The following is a 26,572-nucleotide window of genomic DNA, read 5'->3' on the forward strand; positions in this document are numbered from 1 at the left end:
TTAAGTGAGGCCCCTAATTGGGGAAGTGATTTTTTTTTTTTAATTGCTATATAACTTGTCAGGAGCCTTCAAAATAAGAAAAATCATAATTAGGAGGATTACGTTACGCTTTAATACTTAAACATTGGTTGTGGGAACCCAAGTTTCAGTATGGGTTAATATAAAACTTAAATCCTCAGGTTTATACTGTCCTTTGAAACTGAATATGAGCTGCTACACAAATAAAGTTGAGGTTAATATGTCTAGCCAAAAAAATCACTGAAAAGTATCCCCACAGTGTCTCTCTGCTTACTCTCTCTTAGAAGATGCTTGTATACTTTGCCAAAATTAGCATGATACATGTCTCCAAAGAGATTTTTGAGAGTGGATGGATATTAGTTTTCAGTTTATGAGCTCTGGCTTGAGGCAGATGTCTGAGGTACCAACCTCACTTGAAATTAAACTGTTCCATCTACAGCTACTTGAAAGAGGTTTTTGGGTACTCAGTCACTGAAAATTTCCCCATAGCCTATGAAAGAAGAGAGGACTGTCCTACTGTGATAAATGCAATAGTAAACAGAAACAACTCCATGAGCCAAAAACACCCTTTGGATTTCTAAATATAACTGTGTATTAGAAAACAATTGCAAATCTGCTTTCGGCACACAGGAAAGCACTGGAAATAGAGGATCAAATTAATTTTAATAACAAAGTGAAATCTGTAAGAACTGCATCCACTTATGCCCTGCACTCGGAGCTTAAAATATAGGCATTTCAGACATGTCTTTTATAATTAGCAATAGCTAATATATTTTCTTAGTATGCCAGCGTTACAATGAGTATGTAATCTGCAAAGATCACTAAGAACTAATCTCAGTGAGACCATAAAAAAATCATCACTACATATCTTTAGAGCTGCGTATTTACTTAGATAAGTTATTTTTGTTAATTACTTATTGATAATGCAGTAGGCAGAGCTTTTAAGTAAGTCTGATAGTGTTTACACTGATAAGCCAATTATTCATTATGCATATGCCATTAGAATAATAAAACCCAGGAAATTGACTGGACAAGCTTAAATTTGTTACACTCAAAACTTCTCAACATTTGGATCCAATTTCTGCTATCGTAATCATGAAGAACATCTCTGAATGTGAGCCCAGTTAGTCATTTTGGTAACGGATATCAACATTATGCATTATCTCCTCCAACTTTGTGATGACAGACCCTCAGAGTGGTTTTGTGCAAAAATCAAAGTTCTATATTACCATAAAAAGTGGCAGACCTTTTTGAGCCAATTTTGCAAGCTAACATTTTCATTCACACGGAAAAGATTAATTTGAGCTTTTGAAGCTCCTCAGATGTGTAATCCAATAGGGAGCTGTGAATGTTCCTCAGTCTTTACATGTTTCAACAAAACCAGAAAGCCAAATGCAAAATGTATCACTTAGGAACACCATGTGGATGAGCTGTGGTCTGTAAATGGGATTACAGAAATTCAGGAACAGTGTATGGCATATCTTGATATTCTTGGTTTTACTTAACTGCAAAAGGAACACACATGAGAAAACAAAAGAATAGTAAGAGTGCTCACCTTGTGCTATTCAAGCTCAAAATCTGGGGGTGGGGAGTGGGGATCATGCTGGATCCCCACGGATTTCTGGATAGTTACATAGCAGCAGTGGCCAAAAATACATTTTTCTCATTTCTACTTAGCCATAAAGTTGTAGATTCTACTATGGTGATTCCTGACTTTTTCCAGTTGGTACTGGATTAGAATTAATGCAGTGAGGCTAGAGCTGCCTGTTAATTTCTTAGTGAAATTTACGGTTATTTTCTCTAATTAGGCCTTAAATGAGTTGGCTCCTGGCTACCTCACACTACCTTTCCCCCATGAGATACCTCTGAGGTCACATGAGGCAAACAGCCGCTAGTCACACAGAGGAAAGACGGAAGGACAACATTTACAAGTGAGGGCTTCTGGACTGTGGAATCTGCTTCAGCTAAAAGTATTATTTTACTTCCAGAGCTCTCTTCAAGGCCTTTTTGTTTTCTCAAGTTTTTCCTGAGTACTGGGGAAAGAGGAGCAAGTGGACTGGGCCAGAGGGAGAGTTTTCATGTGATGCAGTAGAGTGGACCTATGAGGGATCAATTTATTGGACACTATCCTAAATTACCAACATGTTTTTATACTAAGGGTACATGCACTCCGTGCACTGGATGCGAATATAATTAAAAATTGGAAAAAAATATGCTGTTCCAACAACTTGTAAAATATAGTACAGTGAATAGCATGTCAGAAGCCAGCTGGTGGCCTGCCACAGCACAGTGGCCAGGTATCTTCACTGTAATAGGGATAAGGGAGCTTAGGCAACCTAGAATACTTGATTTACTTTTAGTCTCTCAGAGAGGTTCAGGAGATACACAAAAGGAAAAGAAAAGAAGTCAACTTTTCAGTCATCCCCCAGCCACCTGCTTTAGCAAAAATCCTCTGCCTTAGTTATTAAGTTGGCTACAAGACTGCAAACTAATGACGAAGCTGAAAAAGCCACTTTTATCAGAGTGCCATTTGGCAACAGCAGGACCCATCACAGGCAGGTAACTTGCGGAAGGGAGTCAGTACACTGGGAGAACTGGTAGTAACCATAAATTATAAGTATGAAGTTAGGAAAAGGAAGAGAAAAAGACATCTGGGGAGTAAAAAATAAAATAAAATTTCTTTTACTACCAGCTATCCTGTAGAGAATGAATAGAGACATTATTTGAAACAGGGGAACTCCAATATTCTGCCTCATACAAACCCAGGAGAGAGACGCTAACAAGAACAAGCTTTACACATTTTTGTTAGTCACTGAGGAGAACCTTACTACAATTAAAACCCCGTTCACCTGTTTAAATAATGGAACTACTGGGGGGTGTTTATACTTTGTGCATCGTAATACTAAAAAGAGATAGCAACTGTTTAAACATCATGTATTACTTAAAACTTTATGTAATACACAAAGATAGCCACACTTGCAATTGTAATGGGGAGCATGGACACAGGAACTGAGTAATTTAAACTGATGCTCTCACACCCTAGATACCTGTCAATTTCCAGCTCTGGATAAGTCTCTTAATTCTCCAAACAAGAGGGGTCAGGATAGATAGAGAGACGCAATACATTCAGAAAAAAAGTTAGTGGTAGGCAACTTCTCTCCTTTATCGCACTGTCTGAGCATGAAGCCTGCTGTAGGAAATGACTAGCTAGCAGTGAAAATCCTGAAGGAAAGCTGTTAATTTAAAAGACCGAAGCACTACTCTTTAAAACGGAACATCCGATCTAGACTGAGTATTGAGAGAATGATGTTTTGCAGCTCATTTCTTATTTGTACAAGTAGCAGAACTGAAACAGCTTGTTTGTTAAGATTTTTTGTGAAAAGCCACAATCTTTTAGCCCTCTTAAAAAAGTGTGCCCTATCAAGAAAAAAAACTAGTAATATTTCTTTATATATCCAATTCCACCATGAAGATGTGAAAGGAAAAATTATGGCAAAGTAATTGACTGATTCAGTAAAATTCGGAGACCACTCAACTAAACAAAATGATAGGAGATCAACACTACTTTGGTCCTTAGGAGAAAGTGTAATCAGGATCAAGCATGTGTATCATCAGAGCTTGGCTTATGTTACAGCCACAAAGAAAAACTGGGAATGTGCAATGTGAAGGAATAGGTAGATGAGTTTTCAAATTGTAGGAGATTTGTGAAAATTAAGTTTAAATACAACAAACTCATCCATTTACAAATCTGGAAATATACTTCTACCACATCCTTAAGAAGCCATTTTACTAGGTACTAGGTTGGGGGGAGGGAGAGAAGAGGGGAGGGGAGAGACTTGGCCCCATCCCCTGCACAGTAAAAAGGTAAGCAGAGATAGCTATGTACACTTTAGCTGTAAATCAACAAAGGATTGTCTTTATGAGCCGTAAAATGTTCCAAAATAAATCAGTCAATGAAACAGAATTGGGCCAGCCTTAAGTTTAGACTCTATATCAGGTTGAAAAGACTTCCTCCAACATGACTCCTTAGAAGATGTTTCCCATAATTTCAATAGCAAAGATGTGATTGACTAAAGAAACGCAGGGTACATTTACACTGCAATTAGACCTCCAGTCAGCTGGCACTGGCTAGCTGCAGGTCTCAGGTTAAGAGGCTTTTTAATTGAGGTGTAGACATTTGGGCTCAGGCTGCAGCCCAAGCTCTGGAACCCTCCCACCTCACCGCGTTCTAGAGCCCGGGGCTCCACCCCGAGCATCTACACTGCAATTAAACAGCCTCTGAGCCAGAGTCAGCTGGCACGGGCCAGCTGCAGGTTTTTAATGGCAGTGTAGACATAACCACAGTGACCCCAGCTTCAACAGCCCAGCAACCACACTATTAGGAGAGACTTGGGCTTGAAGAACAACAAAATGTAGATTCCTGAAGAGGGATAATATATCCAAGAACTACATCTGTTGAAGTGAACAAGATCACTCAGGTCCTGTCCTGCCATTTCAATGTGTCTACATTCTCTGGCACAGAACACTGAACAGTGTGTGTTCCAGTTTGTGACAAGCAAATTTACATACGGATTAGTCCACTTAACAAAAAAACAAAACAAAAAAACAAAAAATCCAACCACTGATTCCTTTGAAGACCACTCAGGCCTGTTCATAGTAGCAACTTAAAGTGGTTTTCACTCCTCCACAAGCAGATGAGAAAGCATTGACCTTGTTCATGGTGCACCATTCCTGAGATTTACTGCATCTTGTCATAGCTAGACCAAGATCCTCCCTGCCTATTCAAGCAATAGTCTGCCACAATATTACTAAACAATTAAAAAAAAGAGTTATACTAATCCCGTGCAGAGAGTTGGTTAGGAGTGTGACTGCTCAGGCTGGTGAAGAGAGGAAATGAGGGATTGCTATCAGGTAGAGATTTTATTTTGCATCCAAGGAGCATGCACATGCATGACCCTGATAGTTTACTGCATTGAGAGGGGTGGCAATTTGTAAGATAGTGCTTGTTACTCCTAACATGTGGATCTGCAGAGGCGATATAATGAGGAGAAAGTTAAAGTTACATAGTTAATCTCTCAAAATGCCTTAGTTAAAGTAGCACATTCATTTATTTATATTTATATATATATATATATACACACACACACACACACCCCTACACCTGTGTATAGTTTTATATAAGGTATAATTAAGCATCTTTATATTACATGGTATTTAAATATACTTGTATTTATTCATGTAATTTTAATATATCTCTTTTACCCTGTACCCAATTATATAATAGTCCTCATAGAATTTCATACCTTAATTGTATGTAATTCTGTTTATATACACTTATAAACACATATATCATACAGATATATAAATATTATATATGTATTTATATACAATCCAGAGGAGAACTGGATGAGAATGAAAATACACAAACAACACTTTCTGGAAACCTGCTGTCTTGTTGGGGAAAGAAATTTTAGCTTTTTAAATTACTGATCCCCATATAATGCTAGTCGATATATCTGGTTGAGCGATAACTAGAAGGTCAGGCACATGAGGCAGATGGTAACCACAAAAACACAGTGAACAACCTATGTTGGTTACAATATTGACCTTGTTTGTTAGAAAACAATATGGAAGCTCTTACACAACCAGCTAATGTTAGATAAATATACCTGATTTCCCTAGTTTAGAGAGAGCCTAGAAGAGGATAATATTTTCCTCAGACAAGTGATTTTGTGCACTGAGAGTAGTACCGTATATTATGAAGGTCCCATATGTTTTTTGCAGCTTGACCTAAATGCTGCACTGGAGTGTTGCAGAAGACTAGAAATTCTGAAGTAGCTCTGGATAAATTAAAAAATAAATGGGAGGGTTTACAGAGTAAAATGAATGAATAAACTGAAATATGCCTTTTATTATTTAATTTGATATTAAAATTAAGTTTATATTCACCCTGAACATTAATTTTCAACAATAACTGGTTCTTATCTAATGCTTTTCATCAGTAGATCTCAAAGCTCTTTAGAAAGGAGATCAATATCATTACCCCATTTTACAGATGGAGAAACTGAAGCACAGAGAAGGGAAGGGGAAGTGACTTGCCTAAGGTCAACCACTAGGTCAGTGGCACAGTTGGGAATAAAACCCAGGTCTACTGAGTCTCAGTCCCATGCTCTATCCTCTAGGCCACACTCAGAGAATGGTATTAGTCCAGCCGTTACAGCCATTCAGGAAAAACTGGAGATTTGAAATAAATAAAGCGAGGGATAGTTTAGGATTTTGGAACATAAGAAGGTATGGGAGGCTATTTTAAGTTGTGAAATAAGCAAGTTAGCTCATTATTTCTGTTAAAATTACCAGCAGTAATTAACCAACAGTTAATTATGACATTTAAATTATCATTAGGTTTCAAAATTAACACTCCACTGTGATCATCAGGTAGTTCACCCTTTCCTTAGAGCTAGGGTCTGCCTCATTCTGCACATAACCTGAAACATCACTGAATTAATTTGGAATGTGAATCTGAAAGGTTTTCACCACCAAGGCCAAAGCACAGATTCTGGTACACAAATCTGATTCAAAAAGTGGATTCTATCCTGATTTCAGAAAGGCAAAAGGGGAAGGAAGGAACATTTTGGAAATGTCATTTTTAACCTTCTACCCCCACCCTGTTCAGACATTGTACTCAATGAAAGCAAATGAACACTATATATACACAGACAAGAACTATAAATTGTGAAAATGTAATACACTTTTCTGCATTCTTATGAGCCATAAGTCTCTGTAAAAGATACTTCTGCTACTGAAAGGACATACAGTTCATGCAGACTTTTTCAAGACTCATTAAACAAATGTTAACAAAAACTCACTCAATTAAAAAGGTATACTATTAACACTGCAGTCAAAAATTCACACATTCTAGATTTCCTGAGCATATTATACACTTTTACCCTTAAAGTGCTGGAAGACAATTGTTTTCTCTGGGAACTGTATCACCATCTCATTTTCGCCACTATTTGGACTATTCTGTGAAAGCAATAGCCTGGATACATTTAGGTGATTGATGCAGCTTTTGCATAACACAGCTCTCTACATCTTCTAAGTTACTACAATAAAAGCTGTTTTATCCGGCACGTGACTAACCCGAAACCTCTATAAACCGGCATTTCTGATCTTCATTGAAATTCCGGTTGGTGCTCGGCCAGCAGGGTGTTTTGGCGTGGGATGGGGTGTAGAGCGCGGGCTCTAGGAGGGAGTTTGGGCAAGGGAGGGGATGTGGGGTGCCAGATCCGGGAACCCCATACCTCAGGCAGCTTCCCACAAGTGGTGACCTGTCCCTGCTACTCTTAGGTGAAGGTGTGACAGGCAGCTCTGCACGCTGCCTCCGCCCCGAGTGCTGCCTCTGCAGCTCCCATTGGCTGGGAAACGTAGCCAATGGGAGTTGCAAGGGCAGCACCTGCGGGCAGAGGCAGTCCACAGAGCCGCGCCTTCGCCTAGGAGCAGCCACGACAGGTTGCTGCTTGTGGGAGCCGCCCGAAGTGAGCGCCCCCCAGATCCGGCACCCCTCACACTGCTGCGAGTGCCCTCCCACACCCAAACTCCCTCCCAAAGCCCGTGCTCCAACCCTGCACTCCCTCCTTGACCCAAACTCCCTCCCTCTTAGTTAACCGGCATCCCCCATTCCCTCAGCTACCGAATAAAACAGCTTTTACTATAAATAAAAGTTCTCAAGCGTTAATAGAAACCTGATTGAACAATCAAGGCACTGTAGCTCTCTGCATCAAACATTGCCTTTTCACTTTTAGGCAACTTTGGTTCAGCCCCTTTCTTTGTCAGGAGAACCTTTTCTTTAAAATCTGGAGGCCACTTTTCCATTTGCTTTTTAGGAGAAAAACTGATCATTTGGGAGAATTTTCTATACCCAACCAAGAATCTCAAGATTTTGAAATGTATTAAAAATGGATGAAGAAAATAATGATAACACTTTTTCAAATGGAAAAACACTACTCATCTTACTGATGTTACAAAATTTGAGCTTTTGCTCATAAGAATGTTTCAAGAATCCAGTCAAAACACTGAACTGGTCGTATGACTTCTATAACACTGGTCAGCCCCCACCAAAACCTGAAAGCTGCAGTAACTTTAAGCCACAGCCATACCCGTGTGCATGCACTCATGTGAAAATATCGCACACACTAAATTGCACTGAGGCCGTGACAACATGCAACTTAGTAATGTGCAATATCTCCACCAGAGCAAGCAGAATGGGAACTTCAGGGAAGAAGGGTATGGTGCATTCAGGAAGAGAACGACATGCTGCTAAGGGAAAGGAAAATGGTTCAGGCAAAGGTGTGCATGCTGCTACTAAACAGATCCACAAACTTGAGAATTACCACTTCATCCAATCAGAAATGTGGAGACAAAAGCATCATCCCTCTACTTTTAGGGATACATGAATCAAGGTGGTAATAGTCAATCAAAGACACAGTGAAGTAGTTGGGTTATTATGAACTATCTTCATAGAAAGGACTTTGACAGCCTCTAGTGCCCTCGGAAAGCAGTTATCTGGTAATTTACACCCCACCCCTCAAAGTACTGCTTTATTTTAAAACAATTACATTCTGAATATTTTCACTTACTGAAGTATTAATGACTAATAGATACAAAAGTCCTGTAAAATGTAATAATGCTAGTTCATATCTGAAACAAGTTCTCTTATTAGCCCTGAGTGAAAGCCTCAGCAAATATTTCCATCAACTCAAGGAAGTGTGTCATCAACACCTTCTCTGGCCAACTAACGCGGCATGTTTCTTTTTCCAAAAGTCACCAACACTGCTGCTATCTAGGAAATATAAAGTTCTTTATGGAACTGTCATAACTATAAAGGGAAGGGTAACAGCTCTCCTGTGTACAGTACTATAAAATCCCTCCTGGCCAGAGACTCCAAAATCCTTTTACCTGTAAAGGGTTAAGAAGCTCAGGTAACCTGGCTGACACCTGACCCAAAGGACCAATAAGGGGACAAGATACTTTTAAATCTTGGTGGTGGGGGGGGAAGGCTTTTGTTTGTGCTCTTTGTTTTGGGGGTTGTTCGCTCTTGGGACTGAGAGGGACCAGACATCAATCCAGGTTCTCCAAATCTTTCTGAACAAGTCTCTCATATTTCAAACTTGTAAACAAACAGCCAGGAAAGGCGTGTTAGTTTATCTTTGTTTTCTCAACTTGTAAATGTACGTTTTACTAGGGTGTTTACCTCTGTCTGCTGTAACTTTGAACCTAAGGCTAGAGGGGGGTCCTCTGGGCTCTTTAAGTTTGACTACCCTGTAAAGTTATTTTCCATCCTGATTTTACAGAGATGATTTTTACCTTTTTCTTTAATTAAAAGCCTTCTTTTTAAGAACCTGATTGATTTTCCTTGTTTTTAGATCCAAGGGGGTTGGATCTTGATCCACCAGGAGTTGGTGGAAGAGAGGAGGGGGGATGGTTAATTTCTCCTTGTTTTAAGATCCAAGGGGTTTGGATCTGTATTCACCAGGGAATTGGTGAAGAGTCTCTCAAGGCTACCCAGGGAAGGGACTTAGCATCGAGAGTGGTGGCAGCGGACTAAGATCTAAGCTGGTAGTTAAGCTTAGAAGTTTTCATGCAGGCCCCCACATCTGTACCCTAAAGTTCAGAGTGGGGAAGCAGCCTTGACAGGAACAATGGAAGGTATGTTCTCTCCTAGCCGCGGAGCATTTGCCTCTGCAACATACCCAAGACCTCCTGGCCTAGGGAATGAGAAGTCTCAAGTGGTAGTGCAAAGCACTATCTAATGAATGACAGGGTCAGCCCAAAACAGTATTTTATTTATAATTTTGAATCATATCCCATATGCACAGAATTCAGTACAGATGATCACTTTAAAGTAGGCAGGACAAGCTTCTTATATGAACCAAAATTCACCAACATATTTTTAACAATACTATTAATTTAAATACATAATACTCCTAACTCTCTTGGGGGTACTCTGAAAACCAACACTAACTCCCAATAATTCTAATTTACTTGGACCTCATATGAATGAATTATTAAGGAAATAAACAACTAGTCTACAGATGTAGAATTGATCTGATTATATTCTCATTACTTCGATTAATTGTAAAATGTAAGCACATGCAGCTTCAGTATCAAGACACATGACAAATCTCGGTTTATTTAGTCAAACAATTAAAGATTGGTCCCCTTGGTCTTATCTAATAAATGGAAATTTCAGTCACTGTAATTGGTAATAAATGATACAGATCACTGAATGGGTTATTTCAGGAACAATGGTTGTTCTAGCATGCAACTGAATCCTGAAGAACTGTGTAAGTCTGCCAAACATGATATTTCATGGGAGATTAACAGCCCCTATTGCCCCTCTTCCACCACTGGATCTGGCTGAATTTTAAGAAACACACTTCACTACTGAAGTATTATTCATTACACCCTTGGATTGCCAAGTAATCCAGTTGACTGATGTATGTTCTTTCCTAATAATTCAAGCTAAGTTTAGGATGGATTTTATTTTTAGTTCTAACTACGTCAACCTAAGCACTACGCCTCTTGTGGCAGTGGAGTTATTAGGTCAGTGTAGTGGGTGACTTACATCGGCACGAACAATGTAGTAGTGTAGATACTTCCAGAGTTAGGTCAATGTAAGCTGTCAAGTATAAACCAAACCTGGGGGGGTAAGAGAGAGTGTTGGAATTTACGGGGTGTGTGGAAAACAACTGTACTCGCAACACAGTAACTAGTTGACCACTGGGGGGATGAAGGAAGTTTGGGGGTGGGGGTGGGAAATCCCTGTAAGGAATAATTATTTATCTTGTTATTTGTCAGGGTTTTACACTTGGGTCTCATGCCTACAGTGAGTACTTATTTAACATTTTTGACCTTCTAAAAACACCCAAACCTTGGTTTAAGAGCTCTATCCTGCTTAGAATGCACCAATCTCAAGCACATCATAGGCCCCCGAACATGCCCAGTCATCTCTTTTGAAGAGCAGAAAGTAAGATCTTCCCTAATTTCTAATTACATTTAAAAAAGAATTAAAGGAAGGAATAATACCAGATACGAAAGGACAACAGATAAAAGAGCTGTCTTCCAACTCTGAAGGAATCTTGCAAGCGATTTTGGTAAAGAATGAAAATCACAAGGTAAGTAAATATACCATCTTTGTGCCAGATTCTCAAACTTAGAGAGAATCTTGAGGGATGTCGCTAATTAAAGCGTATAATTACAAATGAAATAAGGGCTACTATCCACAGGTATGATTTATTTATTTATTTTAAATAAATGGTGGTAAGATACCTCACATGGCATGGAACAATAAAAAAAATTTCAGAACACGTCAACAAAAAATCAAAACTTTGCATCAATGTCACTGGTTTCCATTAAAGAACATTCTGAAACTCAATAACTCAAACGGGTGGGAGGAGCTGGTCTTATAAGTAGATGTATTTCAGAAACAGGTACTATAAGATAAGGGGACCATATAAGCAGTATTCATCCTTAGAGACTGAATTTGTGCAAACTGTGTAAAAGTATTGAGCAAAACTAATAGGTTGCTTTGCATAGAGCCATGATTTAAACATTCCTGTGACCGACAAAGGAAGCTGTTCAGTGTTGGATACAATAAATCTTCACCTGACTAACTGCAGGCCTGCCAGATCATAGCTGTGAGAAATAAAATCAGTCATTTCAACACAATTCTTTAAGTTACGGTATTACCTAGGGAACTGGTATTAAAAAAACAAAGAAAACACTGGATGAATTTTCTAATGTCTTAAGTTCATTCCAAGTTCAACCCTAGGACTTAGGGCAGTTTACACTACAACGTAAGCCTATGGTTCAAACTAAGGCTCAACTCTAACCCCCCTTCCATCTACACAAAAACTGCGTTAACCCAGGGCTCAGATCCAGGCTCCCAAGACCTTGCGGGGTTGGAGGGCCTGAGCCTGACCCAACTTGGACCCAGGGTTCAAGCCTTATTGCTTTGTAGTATAGATGCTGTCCCAGTGGACTCGGGCTCTGGGAGTTTGCCAACAGTATTCCACAGTCCCATAGGCTGACTCTCTCTGTCTTCTGGAGTCAAGTTTGGTGGACTTTCAAGTTTTCCCACAGTGCATCACAAACGAAGGGCTAGAGCAACCAAATTTTGGGGAGGGTGCTAGGAAGTCTGGGAGACGGGTGTTTGGACTCAAGAGTGCATAATTCAGTATAGATGCTGGAGCCCCAGGTTGGGACCCAGGGTTCAACAAGTAATGGCAGGGTTTGCTAACTCAAATTCTACTAACCCTAGGTTTACAGTGAAGGCATACCCTCAGAGGCATGATTCAAAGCAGGATCCATGTGAATGTATGCTCCAAGTACTTAGAAGACTATTCTGTGGTAGTTGCACTGCCCAGTTGTGGGTCTAGCTCCCCACTCCCATTCTCAAGTGTACCTCCACAATCTGAATTAATGAGAAAGGAACAATCAGGAGTGGAACACATGGTGCACAGCAGAGGGCCAACCTGAGATGGGCTTGTCCACACAAAGGCTCATAGCTCAATCAGTTCAGGGAGAAGGTGTTATCAACTCTGCAGACCTGACATCAATGGAACATAGAAGAATAAAAACCACTACAGATTGTCCATGGGAGACCAACCTGCACTTGGTAAGTCTGTCAAACATGCTATTTCATGGGAGATAAACAGCCCCTATTGCCCCTCTTCCACCATTGGAACCTTTGCTGAATGACTGCTGAAAGCCAACAGACAGACTGGACTACTGAAGTCTCTCACTGACCCAAAAAATGGAGGCAGAACCCTTGAAGTATGAATCTTTTTTGGTTGTACTTTCCCTGTTCCTATGAGTGCAACTTACCTAGCATTTGGAAGTATTTCACGCTTCTGGGCACCAACTCATTTTAAATAATAAATAGTAAGTAAACCAGCTGCATAGTTATGCCCTGTTGAAAAAACCCCAATGTACCAACTCAAATTGTTGCTATTGATTGGAAATCAGACAAAGGATGCTCTGAATCTTGTTTAAAGAACTATGAGCAATAGGAGCCATAGCTGAAGGTGAGAATCACTGGGTAACATTTATGAGGCAGCTTCCTCACTGAACACTGTCAGAAAAGGACTGACTGAAATGTTCTGGGGCCTCAACTCAGGTGCCTGGAACATGCCCCGTCGGGTAGTGTTTAGAGCAGCGGTTCTCAACCCGAGGCCCAATCAACACACAGCTGTGGCCCCATGTAACATGCTCAGGGCCATAGTTACTAGATAAATGATGTGGCTGCAGCCAACATACTACACAGAGAGCTGCATATGCGGCCCACAATGGTAAATAGGTCGAGAATCACTGGTTTAGAGGCATGAGCACCAAGAGTGAGAATTATGCACTCACGGTATCTTTAGAGAAGATTATAAACTTCATCTCTGGTAGCTCCCATTACACTAATATCTCTAAGTCATTTGGCAGAGGTGGGTGCACAGAGATGTTTTGAGGCTGAATTAATGGTTGTAAAATGCTATGAGAGTCTAAGATGAAAGGAACTAGAGGAGTGCCATTATTATGTTATAATTCATACCAGCAGAGTATCTTGATCCTATTACTGTACATCCCAGACTACTATTCATCAGCATGTGATTTAACTAAGGCTACAACTATGTCACGGAGGTCACCAGTGTCATGGAACCCGTGAAATTTTGCCATTTATGTGCTGCCCTGCTTTAACAGTTTGTTAGTCTACTTTGATCAGCTGCCACGCATTAACAATTCGCTAGTTTGCTCTGATCTAATCACATTTCAAAGAGGACTAGATCAAAGCAAACTAACAAACTGTTAACATGCAGCAGCAGCGGGGTCCACAAGGTTCCCATTATTATAGTGTGAAATTATCTATTTCTTACCAAGACTGTGCTGTGAATTATGAACTGTTTTACCATGACAATAATCGTAGCTATAGATTTAACATATAAGCCATATCAGATGCACATGCAGTTTTAGCTTATTACTCTCCTTCAAGGTCAGAATCTGGGAAGAATGGATTTTTTTTAAAAAAAGAAAAGATACTTGCTACACTGTGACAAACAAGCAATTTTCCTGCAGACAGCCTGATTAACTGAGAGAATCATAATTATTTTCCAAATGGCATGAGATCTGACAAACAATGAACAATCAGATATACATATAACAATAAGCATCAAACCACACTAGGAGTAATAATTCAAGATAAGTCCTTACCATTAGTCTATTCTGACCATTAGTCCTCAAGAAATCGGTCATTAAGTTCAGCAAAAACTGCCTTATGGAAACCAGATTATTATCACAAAAATAAGTCCTTCCATTCTCCTTTCTGCCGCTCTACATAACCCACTGTATTTATTCCACCCTCAAGGCTGCAGCTAATGTATCGCATCTATTGATTCCGAGGCCAGAAGGGACCATTGTGATCATCAAGTCTGATCTGTATAACAGTCCATAGAACTGCCCCAAAGTTCCTAAAGCATATGTTTTGGCATGAAGATCCCATATCAGGCCAAGTCTATACTGAAAAATTAGATTGACATAGCTATGTTGCTCAGGGTCGTGGAAAACGTCATGCCCTGAGCACCGTAGTTAGGTCAACCTAACCCCCTTGTGTAGAGGCAGCTAAGTCAATGGAAGAGTTCTTCTCCCAACCTAGCTACTGCATTTTGGACAGGTGGATTAACAATATCGATAGAAAAACCCCTTCCATCAATGTAAGCAGCAGCTACACTACAGCACTACACTGGCACAGCTGCATGCCATCACTGGACCACTGTAGTGTAGATATACACTCAGTGTTGTGGCTAATTCTGTAGATGTGTGTGCAACTTAACATTCAGGGTAGAATTTAGATTAACCGAGTGAGGGTAGGAAAAGAAAAGAATACAGGGATTAGGGAACAAGGGTAGACTAAAGAGACCCGATAGCACACACTTCTGCATATCTTTACATCTGCATTCTTTTAAAGTCAAATTTGACTTCTTGCATCTTCAAAATAAAGTCTCTGTCAGCAAGGTAGGCCAGCATCCCCTTATACTTCCCAATCGTTGGCTCTGCTTTATCTACGGCTGATGCCCTGTTGTCTCTTTCCTTCCCTACACCTTGCTTCTCTGGCTTTACTTCTCTCCTCCCTTAGTTTCCATCCCCTCCAATTCGTTGTTTTCCTATATACTGATCCAATCCATTGCATTATGTGTGATATGGGCCTACAAAGTGAAACAAATTCTTTAGTGAATGGCACTTTGCAGCTAGGAGTACGCGCACAGCCCTAATCAACAAAGCAAACAAGCTCGTCTCTGCCACTGTGCGATCAAAGATGCTATATAAATGTATGGGGTCATGGAAAGACAACTTGGGAGAAACTGGCCAGGCACTAACGCACAGAAGCAGGATTGCAAACAGGATGAGTTTACTTAGCGCGGCTCTACTTAGTAACCTAATGACATGCACACAGTCCAAATCAAAAAAGCAAAGAAGACAGTCTCTGCCATTGTGGCTGCTCTGTTCCCTCATGCCATGGGATGAAAAGCAGATATAATCAACCATACTAATGTTTGTAAGCTGCTACTGTAAGAGGATACCTAGAAACATCTTTAGTTATCACAAAATAAGTAACTTGTATAATTTTAAACAGTTGTATTATAAAATGTCTCAGTAAAAAAATGTATTTTTCAAAAGTTCCAAGAATTGGGGGGAGGGGGGGGGGGGGGAGGGTTGGTAGGGGAAGAGGGAGACACAGAGGTGGCACGTTTAGCATGGAACAATCTGGATCAAGATTTTCTTCTCTGCCTCATCCCAACAGGGACACACTGGTCTGTTATTAACATACTCTAAGCCCTTGAAATATGAGTAGCCACAACTGCATATCCTTAACATGAACAGCTAAAATTAAACTAAATTAAAATTATTCAATATTCATACCACAAAAATATGCCAGTCTCACAAAAAAACTGTTTTCCACAGCTAGTGAGAAAACAACAACATACCTTATGGCCTCTTCCACAGACTGGCCAACTATATTTGAGGATGGGCCTGGTTGCGACAAAGGTGTCAAGCTAATCACCCACTTTACTGGTTTGTAGTACTCATCACTGGAACTTAACAGATAAAACAGCGTGGTCAGGAAAATCACCTGTAAAACAAATCACAATTTGAAAGAAAAAATGCATTAAACACTATGCAAATAATAGGATGCAAATATGTTTCAGATCATTTAACATGATTGGGAAACGCACAAAATGCTACTGGACACACAGATTTAGAGAAATGCACTTCAGGTCATACAGATGCAAATCTGAAAGTAAATCTTGCCTTTGAAAAAGGGATTTGACAGTTAGAGTTCTGGAACTGAAAGAGTTCCAAGCAATCATTTTTATTTTTTTCCCCCAGTACAGAGGCATCAGTCCTTTACTGCACTGAAGCTTGAAAGAGCTCCTAGAGAATCAGTCAGACTTTCCCTTTTAATCTTACTGGCATCTTTCTGTCACATATTACACCACTTATCTCTGTCCATTTAAGTGAGACATTTATTATCCTAGTTCTAATTTTGTCCTCTGTTTCCCCATTTTCCAGGATTCTGGAACCCAGATACTTGAAACTGTGTGTTTTCTGTAACAGTCTGCCAATCTAGTTTTAAGAATAAGTCTTCAGTGTTCACATCATTGAAGTTGCATATCACATAATCTGTTTTACCGCTACTTATTTTGAGCTCATGTCTCTCCAACATCTCTCTCCAGTTATCAAAATCCTCTTCTAGACTACCTATCTTTCTCCTCACTGCACAGAATGATATCTGCAACAGCATGCATCAAGATGCTTCCTTCTGTATATTCCTTGAGAGGGTATCCAGGACAAGGATAAACAAGGAAGAACTCAGTGTTGAACCTTGACACCCTCCTGCCTTTACCAAGAATTTATCTGTTTCACCACCAGAAGTTCTGAATATTGACATAGCACCTACATATGTGGCTTGAACAATCCACACAAAAGTTCTGGTACCATCTTCTCCCTCGAACACCACCAGATGACTTGTCTTGGAACTCTGTCAAAGGTCTTTTCCAGATCAATAGCAACCACCTTTTCCCTTGTACCTTGGCACCAAGGTCCTTTTCCTCCACATGTTTAGTATCTTTTCCCATCACATGATGGAGCTGAACAAGAGGGATATCTTCTATTCCAAGCTTTTTCCATGCCTCAATAGCGATTCCATTTGGGCCTCAGCCTTATTTTCCATTTCTTTTAGAACATTTGCCACTTCATCTGGTCTGATGGAATGAAGAACTTTGGTGTAGTAGAGCATAAAATAGCATTACTCTCTTGGATTTTATTCTTTTAAAAGCTGTTCAAAATGCCTTTTCCATCAATCCTTTATGTGACTATCATCAATTAACACCATACCAACTTCATCTTTGATGAACCTCACTTCCTTTATATCTTTGGTACTTCTGTCTTGTCCTTTCACCAGTCTATACAGTCCCTTTCCCCCCACCTTTGTTCTAAGTCTTATGTAAAATTTGTCCAAAACCTTTGCTTTGACTTTTGTAACTATATTCCTGGGCAATTTCTTTACATACTACTATTCCTCCATCTTGTTTGCTCCTACTACTTTGCCAGAGTTTAATTTTTTTTCTCTCTCATCTTTTATCACTTCATGTCTACTTTACTCCAACACTTTACTCCAACTACTTTACTCCCAAGTTGCTTTTTTGAATAAAGGCTTTCTCTTTTGATTCACCCACAACTAGTTTAGCACTCTCCAATATATCTGTCATCATTGCCAGTACCAAGTCTGATAGAAAAAGGAGGCGGGCTTGCGCCAGGTTGGCAGCTGGACGTAAAAATTTGCCATAAACTGACACTATGAGTCCTCAAATAAATCAAGACAATGGGAGAGTATTCTCTAGAAATGATGCATGGTGCCCCTGGCTGAGTGTTGTAGGTGAGGGCTACAGTGTAACTTCAGAAGCATGCAGTTAATGAAGCTAGCCCAGAAATCGAAGATCAGACTGGCATCTAGTCCAATCCCCTGCTCAAAGCTAGGCCAACACCAACTAAATCATCCCAGCCAGGGCTTTGTCGAGCTTGGCCTTAAAAACCTCTACGGAAGGGGATTCCACCACCTCCCCAGGTAACCCATTCCAGTGCTTCACCACCCTCCTAGTGAAATAGTGTTTCCTAATATCCAACCTAGACCTCCCCCACTGCAACTTGAGACCATTGCTTCTTGTTCTGTCATCTGCCACCACTGAGAACAGCTAAGCTCCATCCTCTTTGGAAACCCCATTCAGGTAGTTGAAGGCTGCTATCAAATCCCACCTCACTCTTCTCTTCTGCAGACCAAATAACACCACTTCCCTCAGCCTCTCCTCGTAAGTTGTCATGTGCCCCAGTCCCCTAATCATTTTCGTTGCCCTCCGCTGGACTCTCTCCAATTTGTCCACATCCCTTCTGTAGTGGGGGGACCAAAACTGGACATAATACTCCAAGTGTGGCCTCACCAATGCCGAATAAAGGGGAATAATCACTTCCCTCGAACTGCTGGCAATGCTCCTACTAATACAGCCCAGTATGTCGTTGACCTTCTTGGCAACAAGGGCACACTGCTGACTCATATCCAGCTTCTTGTCCACTGTAATCCCCAGGGCCTTTTCTGCAGAACTGCTGCATAGTCAGTCGGTCCCCAGTCTGTAGCGGTGCATGGGATTCTTCCTTCTTAAGTGCAGGACTCTGCACTTGTTCTTGTTGAACCTCATTAGATTTCTTTTGGCCCAATCCTCTAATTTGTCTAGGACACTCTGGATCCTACCCTCCAGCGTATCTACCTCTCCCCCCAGCTTAGTGTCATCTGCGAACTTGCTGAGGATGCAATTAATCCCATCATCCAGATCACTGATAAAGATGTTGAACAAAACCGGCCTCAGGACCGACCCCTGGGGAACTCCGCTTGATACCGGCTGCCAACTAGACATTGAGCCGTTGATCACTACCCGTTGAGCCCAACAATCTAGCAGCTTTCTATCCACCTTATAGTCCATTCATCCAATCCATACTTTTTTAACTTGCTGGCAAGAATACTGTGGGAGACCGTATCAAAAGCTTTGCTAAAGTCAAGATATATCACATCCACCGCTTTTCCCATATCCACAGAGCCTGTCATCTCATCATAGAAAGCAATTAGGTAGAAGGTACAGATAGCATGCATCTGGGAAACAAAATGGAAAAGGCAAAAAAGATTGGGGAAGAATACAAAATAATTTACTGTGGGGACTCCAACTCAATTAACAGAGTAGCCATATCTCAATAGTAAAATAAAGGAAAGAGTGGTGACAAATAGAATCCGTGACAGGTTAACGATGGTCAAGCTGGCTTTTGAAGGTGGATTGCTAAATGCTTCCTAATCTGGCTGTGCTGAGGATGAGAAGCCAACTCTCCGGAAGATGTTAGACAATGCTCTTCAGCAAATTCCAGAAAATGAGGAAATAATTATTGGCACCAATTTAAATGGACATGCTGGAAGAGACAGGCATGGATATAGCAGACAACACAGTAGCCAGGGCTACAGAACTTTACATGACAAAAGAGAAAGCATATTGCACCTGATATAAGCTCATGACTTAGTAGTATCCAACACATTCTTTACAAAAAGAGATAAACAGCTTATTACCAACAAGAGGGGAGCCAGACTCACTATTTTTCATGTTTCCTAGAAAAAAACCCACAGATATAAAGGACTGCAAGGTGATCGCAGGAAAGTGTCTTCCTAGTCAACCTAGAACACGCACCTTAGATATGCGTCTTAGAACATAAAGAGAAAATGAAAGAGGGCAACACCAAAGATTAGGTGGCAAAAACTACAAGTTAAGGGTGAGGGCTTATGGAGAAGATGAGGGCAGCACCACCACATGTGGAAGGAATGGATAAATTTGGGGATTTTACGGTAACTATAAGGCATTTTTTCCAGATCTCAAATAATTTGTGTGGCTCTTTTTTACACCCTCTCCAGTTTTTCAATATCCTTTTTCAAATGCAGACACCAGAACTGGGTGCAGTATTCCAGCATTGATATCATAGGGTTACCATAAGTCCGGATTTTCCCGGACATGTCCGGCTTTTTGGGCCTCAAATCCCCGTCCGGGGGGAAATCCCCAAAAGCCGAACATGTCCGGGAAAATAGGGAGGGGCCGGCGCCACTGGGTGCTGGGCCGGGGGCCGGCGGCTGGCCCGGGGGTGCTGGGCCAGGGGCCGGGGGTGCTCGGCCGGGGGCTGTCCCGGGGGTGCGGCGCCCAGGGGCCGGGCGCGCTGGGCCGGGGCCGGCACCCCGGGGGCTGAGCCAAGCTGGAGACGCTGGGGCCGGGGCTGGCCGCCGCCGCTCGGTTGGGGGGGGCAGACTGGGCCGCGCCTCCTCCCCCCACCCCCCCCCAGCTTACCTGCTGCCTGCTTCAGGTTTCCCGCGAATCAAATGTTCGCGGGAAGCAGGGGAGGGGGCGGAGTTGGGGAGGGGACTTTGGGGAAGGGGTGAGGTGGGGCATGGGCGGGGCTGGGGGCAGGGCCCCATAGAGTGTCCTCTTTTTGGACACTCAAAATATGGTAACCCTAGATATCACCAATACTGTACTCAGAGATAAAATCAACTCCCCACTTCTCTTCACTACTCCTTCATTTATACATCCAAGGATCGCATTAGCCTTGTTTTGCCAGAACATCATACTGGGAGGGCACCTCTTTCTGTGCTGCTTTCATCACATAAGCCATACTGCTACTCACAAAAGGGGGAGTCAGAAAGCTGGACAAGAGCTCTCCTGGATGATTAGGACTGCCCTTGCTTATTTCTGAAAGTGAGCCATGGGGATATAAGGCAGCACGGAGCTGAACTGATGAGCTGCCAGCAGAACTCCTTCCCACCTGGAATGCAAAGTGTGCAGGACTGGATTACAGTCTGAAGCCCTAGGGGCACTGTCACACAGGACAATTTTAGCCCAGTCTGCATGGCACCACACTCACACCATGGACTCTTCCCCTATTTGGAATGGCAGCAGGGGCTTCCCTTTCCTAAGGAGCAACAATGCAGCAGCATTTGAGGACCCTATCCTACCTTGGAGAAGTAGGAGGGACAGAAGGGAGTTAGTTGAACTAAATGATACACAGACATACAGCTCATTTATTTGAGCTGATCATTTAATTAATATTAAGTGCAAATGCATGTAATTAGAACATCACACTCCAACAACTCCATTTATATGAATGTGCAATTAAATTTTGAAAAAAAAGAACATGTATTGTGCAAAGTAATGCCAGGAATCACAAGATAAAAACTATATTCAATATAACTGACTTGCCCCCTCCCCCCCCTTGCATTACATGCAACATCAAGACATGCGTTCCCCTTTGTCCATGAGTAGATCTTAAGTAAGCTTGAGTATTTGTTTTGGAAAATTTCAGAATCACCTTAGTCACTAGTGAAGAAGCAATGTAAGGCTCTATTAAGTTCAATTGTGGGTCAACAAAAGAAGAAGGAGGCCACTGAAGATAACCTGTTAAGCCATTCTTTGCATTTTACAAGTCACTTAGTGATTTCTTAATTTAAAAATTAAACTATATGCAAAAATTCAACTTCTAAGTCATAACTGAGGCACCAAAGGACTGCATCTAAACGGAAAGTGACTGGTGAGAAAATTCTGTGCTAAAATATATAGCCTAGCACTATATATTAATGTAGTTTAATTGTGTGCGAGACAGGTCTGTACATTGGGAAACATGTCTACCCCTGCTGTTCACTGAGTTATTTTCTCTCCAGAGGCTTTACTGCTGACATATTAAAAAATGTGTTGAAAATTTCCATATTCCCCAACAGAACTGCAGGTCTCCTTCGGCCAAATGGCACTTTTATCTTCCTGTTCTGCAGTAAAAATGTGAGCTGAACCAACTTTATTCACTGTTCATCTGTAGAAAATGGGTAAATTCAATCCTACTTTAAACACTAACAAAACAGAGCTAGCCTGTGTCACTGATTACAGGGCCAGATTAACCCTAGGTTTAAGAGAATACAACTAAAGAAGAGCTGTTCCTCTGTGTGCTAGGGTGAATTGCTGAGACACCCAGAGGAATATTGAGTTAAATGAAGACAACTGGTCTATTTGGACATAAACACTGGAGACTTTTATTTAAAATAAAGGTGTTATCTGACTTCCAGAGAGTTCTCTTGCAAAAAACAAAAAAGTTTAAGTGTTTGAGACACAACTAGTGTTGAGACCTTAATGCAGAGCTGCTTTGTTGGATTTCTCAAAGTGGTGTGCTACATGTGAGTTACAAGATTCACATCATTTTCATCATCTAAATCTGTAAGAGTAAATATTTATTAATAAGTTGCCTTTGATATAGTGTTCTGGTCAACTCATTTCTGAAGTGATGATTGTTACTGAGAGAGGCATCTTCATAGAAAGATGCAACACAAAACAGGTAGCTAAGGGTTCAAATGGAGGACCCATTAACCCAGTGGCCCTCAAACTCTGGGGTGCCCCCGCCCCAGAGGAACACGGGGGGGAAGGGGCAACAGGGCCTGGACCAGCTCCCACAGGGTGTGGGGAAGGAGCCCCAGCTGCAGCCCCGCTCCAGCCCCAGTCACAGCCGCTCTGCTAAGCTAATTGTGCAGTAATGAGGGGGAGGAGGAGGTATGGACGCATTCCATTACTGGTAAGAGAAGACGCAACAGGAAAAATGACACCACTGCATTAACCCCTTGAGGACAATATTCCAGGGAGAGGTGGGTGGTTCCCCCACTGGTGAAAATGCATGAGTCAGAACCTTGGGACACTTGATCACTCGGATGAGAAAAAAAATGTTACAGTCTTTAATATGTGGATGACATGCAGATATTGCTGCTACGTGAATCTGGAGTGAACTGATCGAGAGATCTGAATCCTTAAATATAATTTGTACGGGAGCATATGAAGAAACAGTACGAGTTGGAGACAAAATGCCCTGAGATGACCAGACTGAAACTTTTCCACTTAGCATAAATAGATCTTGTTGAATCTTTTCAACTTTGTATTAAGATATTCTGCACAACTCTAGAACAAGTCCTTTTCATGACAGTCAACCTGACAGCATCCAGACAGTGTTATGCAGGGATGCAAAGTCTTCCTTTTATCCCGAGAGGCAGTGATAGTGTTATTGTTATTGGAGAACATATGGAAAGCTTTATCAGTTCCAGAAACCAGTATTGCCTAGGCCAGGCTGGACATAAGAGGATCATCAGTGCTGATTCTTGCTTGATTTTCTTCAGTGCTCTTGGAACAAGAGGAATTGGCGGGTACATAGACACCGACGCTTGTGGAATGCATCCACTCAAGATCTCAGACTCCGACCCCCTGTGGAACACAAGTTTTTACATTTCACATTCTCTTGGGTAGCAAACAAGCCAATATCTGGAAATCTCTACTGGTTGAATACTGATTGGATGACAGGGTCTTTTATTGATCATTTGTGGTTCTGTGAAAACTGTTTGCTCAAGTGGTCTGCTAGCATATTCTGTAGCCCTGGTAGATGAAGGACTGAAATTGTCAATTTGATGTTGTATGCTCCAGTTCCACCAGATAATTTCTTTGCAAAGCGGGAGTAGATCTGGCTCCTCCTCCTACAGTTTGTTTATATACAGTAGAACTTCAGAGTTACCACCACCTTGAAAAAGTTGTTCTTTCAAAAGTTTACAACTGAACATTGGCTTAATACAGCTTTTAAACTTTACTATGCAGAAGAAAACTGATGCTTTTAACCATCTTAATTTAAATGAAACGAGCACAGAAACAGTTTCCTTACCTGGTTCCTTTAAAAAAAAAAAGTTTTTTTTTTTTTTTTTTAAGTAGTTTATGTTTAACACAGTACTGTACTGTAGTTGCTTTTTTGGTGTGTCTGCTGGTGCCCGATTGTGTAGTTCCAGTTCCAAATGAGGTGCGTGGTTGACTGGTCAGTTCGTAACTCTGGTGTTCGTAACTGAGGTTCTACTGTAAACGATTACTGTGGTATCGTCTGTTATTACTTGGATTCTTGCGGTGGATGTAAGGAAGAAACTACTCTGAGTTCTAGAATATTGATATGCAAAGCGAGTCTCCTTTTGGGACCATAAATCCTAAACTTGTAATTGGGATGGGGGGGGGGGAGCGGGCTGCACCTAGACAAAACGGAAGCATCTGTCACTAGGATCTTTGTTGGAGGAGGTAGAGAAAAGGGAATGCCCTTGTATACTTGATATGGGTTTTTCCACCAGTTTAAGGATAAAAGGATTTCTTGTGGAATCTGTATTTCCATGTCTATATGATATCTGTTCGGATCGGTAAGCGGACTTCAACCATTCTTGTAAACAACAAACGCAAAGTCAGCCAGACTTTTGGGTCTGCAGACTGATAATGTGCCTTCCCAACTACAAACTGCAATTATGTCCTGTGTGCTGGGGGGATGGAAATATACATCCTGCAGATTGAGAGCTGCAAACCAGTCTAGAAGGTCCAAGGTATAGATTATTTTAGCCAGGGTCACCATTCTGAATATGCACTGACAGACAAATGTGTTCAGAGCTCTTAAGTTCAAAATGGAGCACCAAGCTGACTTCCTGGGAACTAATTTACTTGGGTTCGTTTCCCAGATGTGAAAAAGAGCTCTGTGAAGGTTCATCTGTCTCACCAACAGAAGTTGGTCCAAAAAAAGTTGTGCCGAAGCGATCGGTACCAGAACCAACAGCCTTATCAGCACGAGAGCAAACCCATGAGGTGATAGTTCAGACTCTATATCCAAGACAGAGACAGAATGACTTTGTCAATGCCAGAGGGACCCTTGTTGAGGCCTTCAGCTGTCCTCTTTTCAAGCTGAAAGTGGAGATGTCTCTTTCAATTTAGATGGAGACCTGCGTCTATGCTCCTTGGATGAGAGGTGCTGAAATCTTTCCCTTTGTGGATGGGGAGAGGGAATGACAAAATCATCAGTAGAAGGCTTTGATTAAGAAGGAACCCTAGAAGCTGAGACACAGGTAGTTACTGTGGAGGCACTTTTTGCAAAGGACTGCTTGGACCCAGAAGGAGCCTGCTTTAAAGGGTCTTAGGCAGGCCTCAGATGTATCTAGGAGAAAGAGCTTTAACCGACCATCTCTTGCTTTTAACATCTGTTTTGAAAACAACCAAAATAAATTTCTCGGTGATGTGCCCCTCGCAGACAGGAAATAAACTCACAGTGTCCATCTGTCATAAATGAAGGGGGGGGGGAGCTCCCTTTTATGGGCACCCAGCCAGCCAGCTAGCTATAAAACCCCTCTTAATAGCTGTTCTCTACTTGTTTTACCTGTAAAGGGTTAAAAAGTCCATAGGTAAAAGGAAGGGAGTGGGCACCTGACCGAAGGAGCCAATGGGCAGGCTAGAACTTTTAAAATTGGGAAAAGACTTCCCCTTTGTCTGTCTGTTATTGTTCTCCCTGGAAGAGGGGGACAGAGCAGCAATGCTGTAAAAGAAGCTTTGGGCCAGGTATGGAAAAATCATCAGATCATACCTCGAAACTACTAATTTAAAACCCTCAGATAACCAAGTAGATCAGAAAAAGTCTAGAAAGACATGGTGAGGTTTATTTCTTTTTATTGCTTTATGGCTTGTGAACTCCTCTGTGCTAACCCCAGTGCTTTTGTTTTGCTTGTAACCTTTAAAGTGGACCTCAAGAAGCTATCTTGATGCTTAATTCTTGAAATTATTTTTTTAAAACCTAGCAAAAAGCCTAAATTCCAGATGTATTGTCTTTCTTTTTGTTTTTAATTACATTTACCTTTTTTAAGAACAGGATTGGATTTGTGTGTCCCTGTAGCGGGGTGAACACCCGCTCCAGCCCGGAAGGGGTTGGAAAAGCCTTGCAGAGGGCTGGGGAAGGGAGCAAAACCCCGGCTGATTGGCGGAAGTGGCTGCAGCTGGGGCTACGCCCTAAACTGAGCAACTAGGCCTTATAAGAAGGCCAGGGCAGCCAAAAGCTGAGGAGTCTCACTCTGACAGGAGAGAGAGACAGGCCTGGCTGCTGGGGAACTCACTGGGAACATAGAGTGAGGCAGGGTTGGGGAAAGGCCTTGGGGGCAGGGAAGCCCTAGGCCAGCAACTCCCCGGGCTGCAGGGCCTGGTCCTAGGCCCACATAGGTATTGGGGTTGCAGAGGGGCAGCCTGAGCGAGGGTAAAGGCAGCCAGTCCAAACCCCTTGTTGCCTGTGATGATTGGCTGATAGACTGCAGTCCGCCCCATGGCACGGGGGCTAGATGTGACTGGCAGTAGCCACGACTGAAGCGACGGGGGGATAGGGGACAGGGGTTCCCCTGGGTGGGGAGACCCAGAGAGACAGTGGGGTACTGCCAGGGGGGCAGCACCCAAGCCAAGGGCACCGGGGTCTGGGAGGGACACGGGGGCCAACGACAGGTGGGACATCTGGCCTGCAGAGGGCGCTCAGACGACTGGTGAGCTAATTCCTGAGACGACCAGCAGGAGGCGCCACATGGGGCGAT

The 26,572-nt window shown here is 41.9% G+C and overlaps 1 protein-coding gene across 2 annotated transcripts in view; it reads right to left on the reverse strand.

Moving 5' to 3' along the window:
• Window positions 1-26,572, reverse strand: part of TMEM245 (transmembrane protein 245) — a 133,567-nt gene that overhangs the window by 15,206 nt on the left and 91,789 nt on the right. For both annotated transcript variants that reach the window (XM_042842210.2, XM_005296564.5), the window contains one exon: window positions 16,044-16,189. In XM_042842210.2, coding sequence (XP_042698144.1) covers window positions 16,044-16,189 — 146 coding nt within the window. The remainder of the gene's footprint in view (window positions 1-16,043; window positions 16,190-26,572) is intronic.

Source organism: Chrysemys picta, chromosome 2 (genome assembly GCF_011386835.1).
Source record: "Chrysemys picta bellii isolate R12L10 chromosome 2, ASM1138683v2, whole genome shotgun sequence".
Taxonomy (NCBI): domain Eukaryota; kingdom Metazoa; phylum Chordata; order Testudines; family Emydidae; genus Chrysemys; species Chrysemys picta.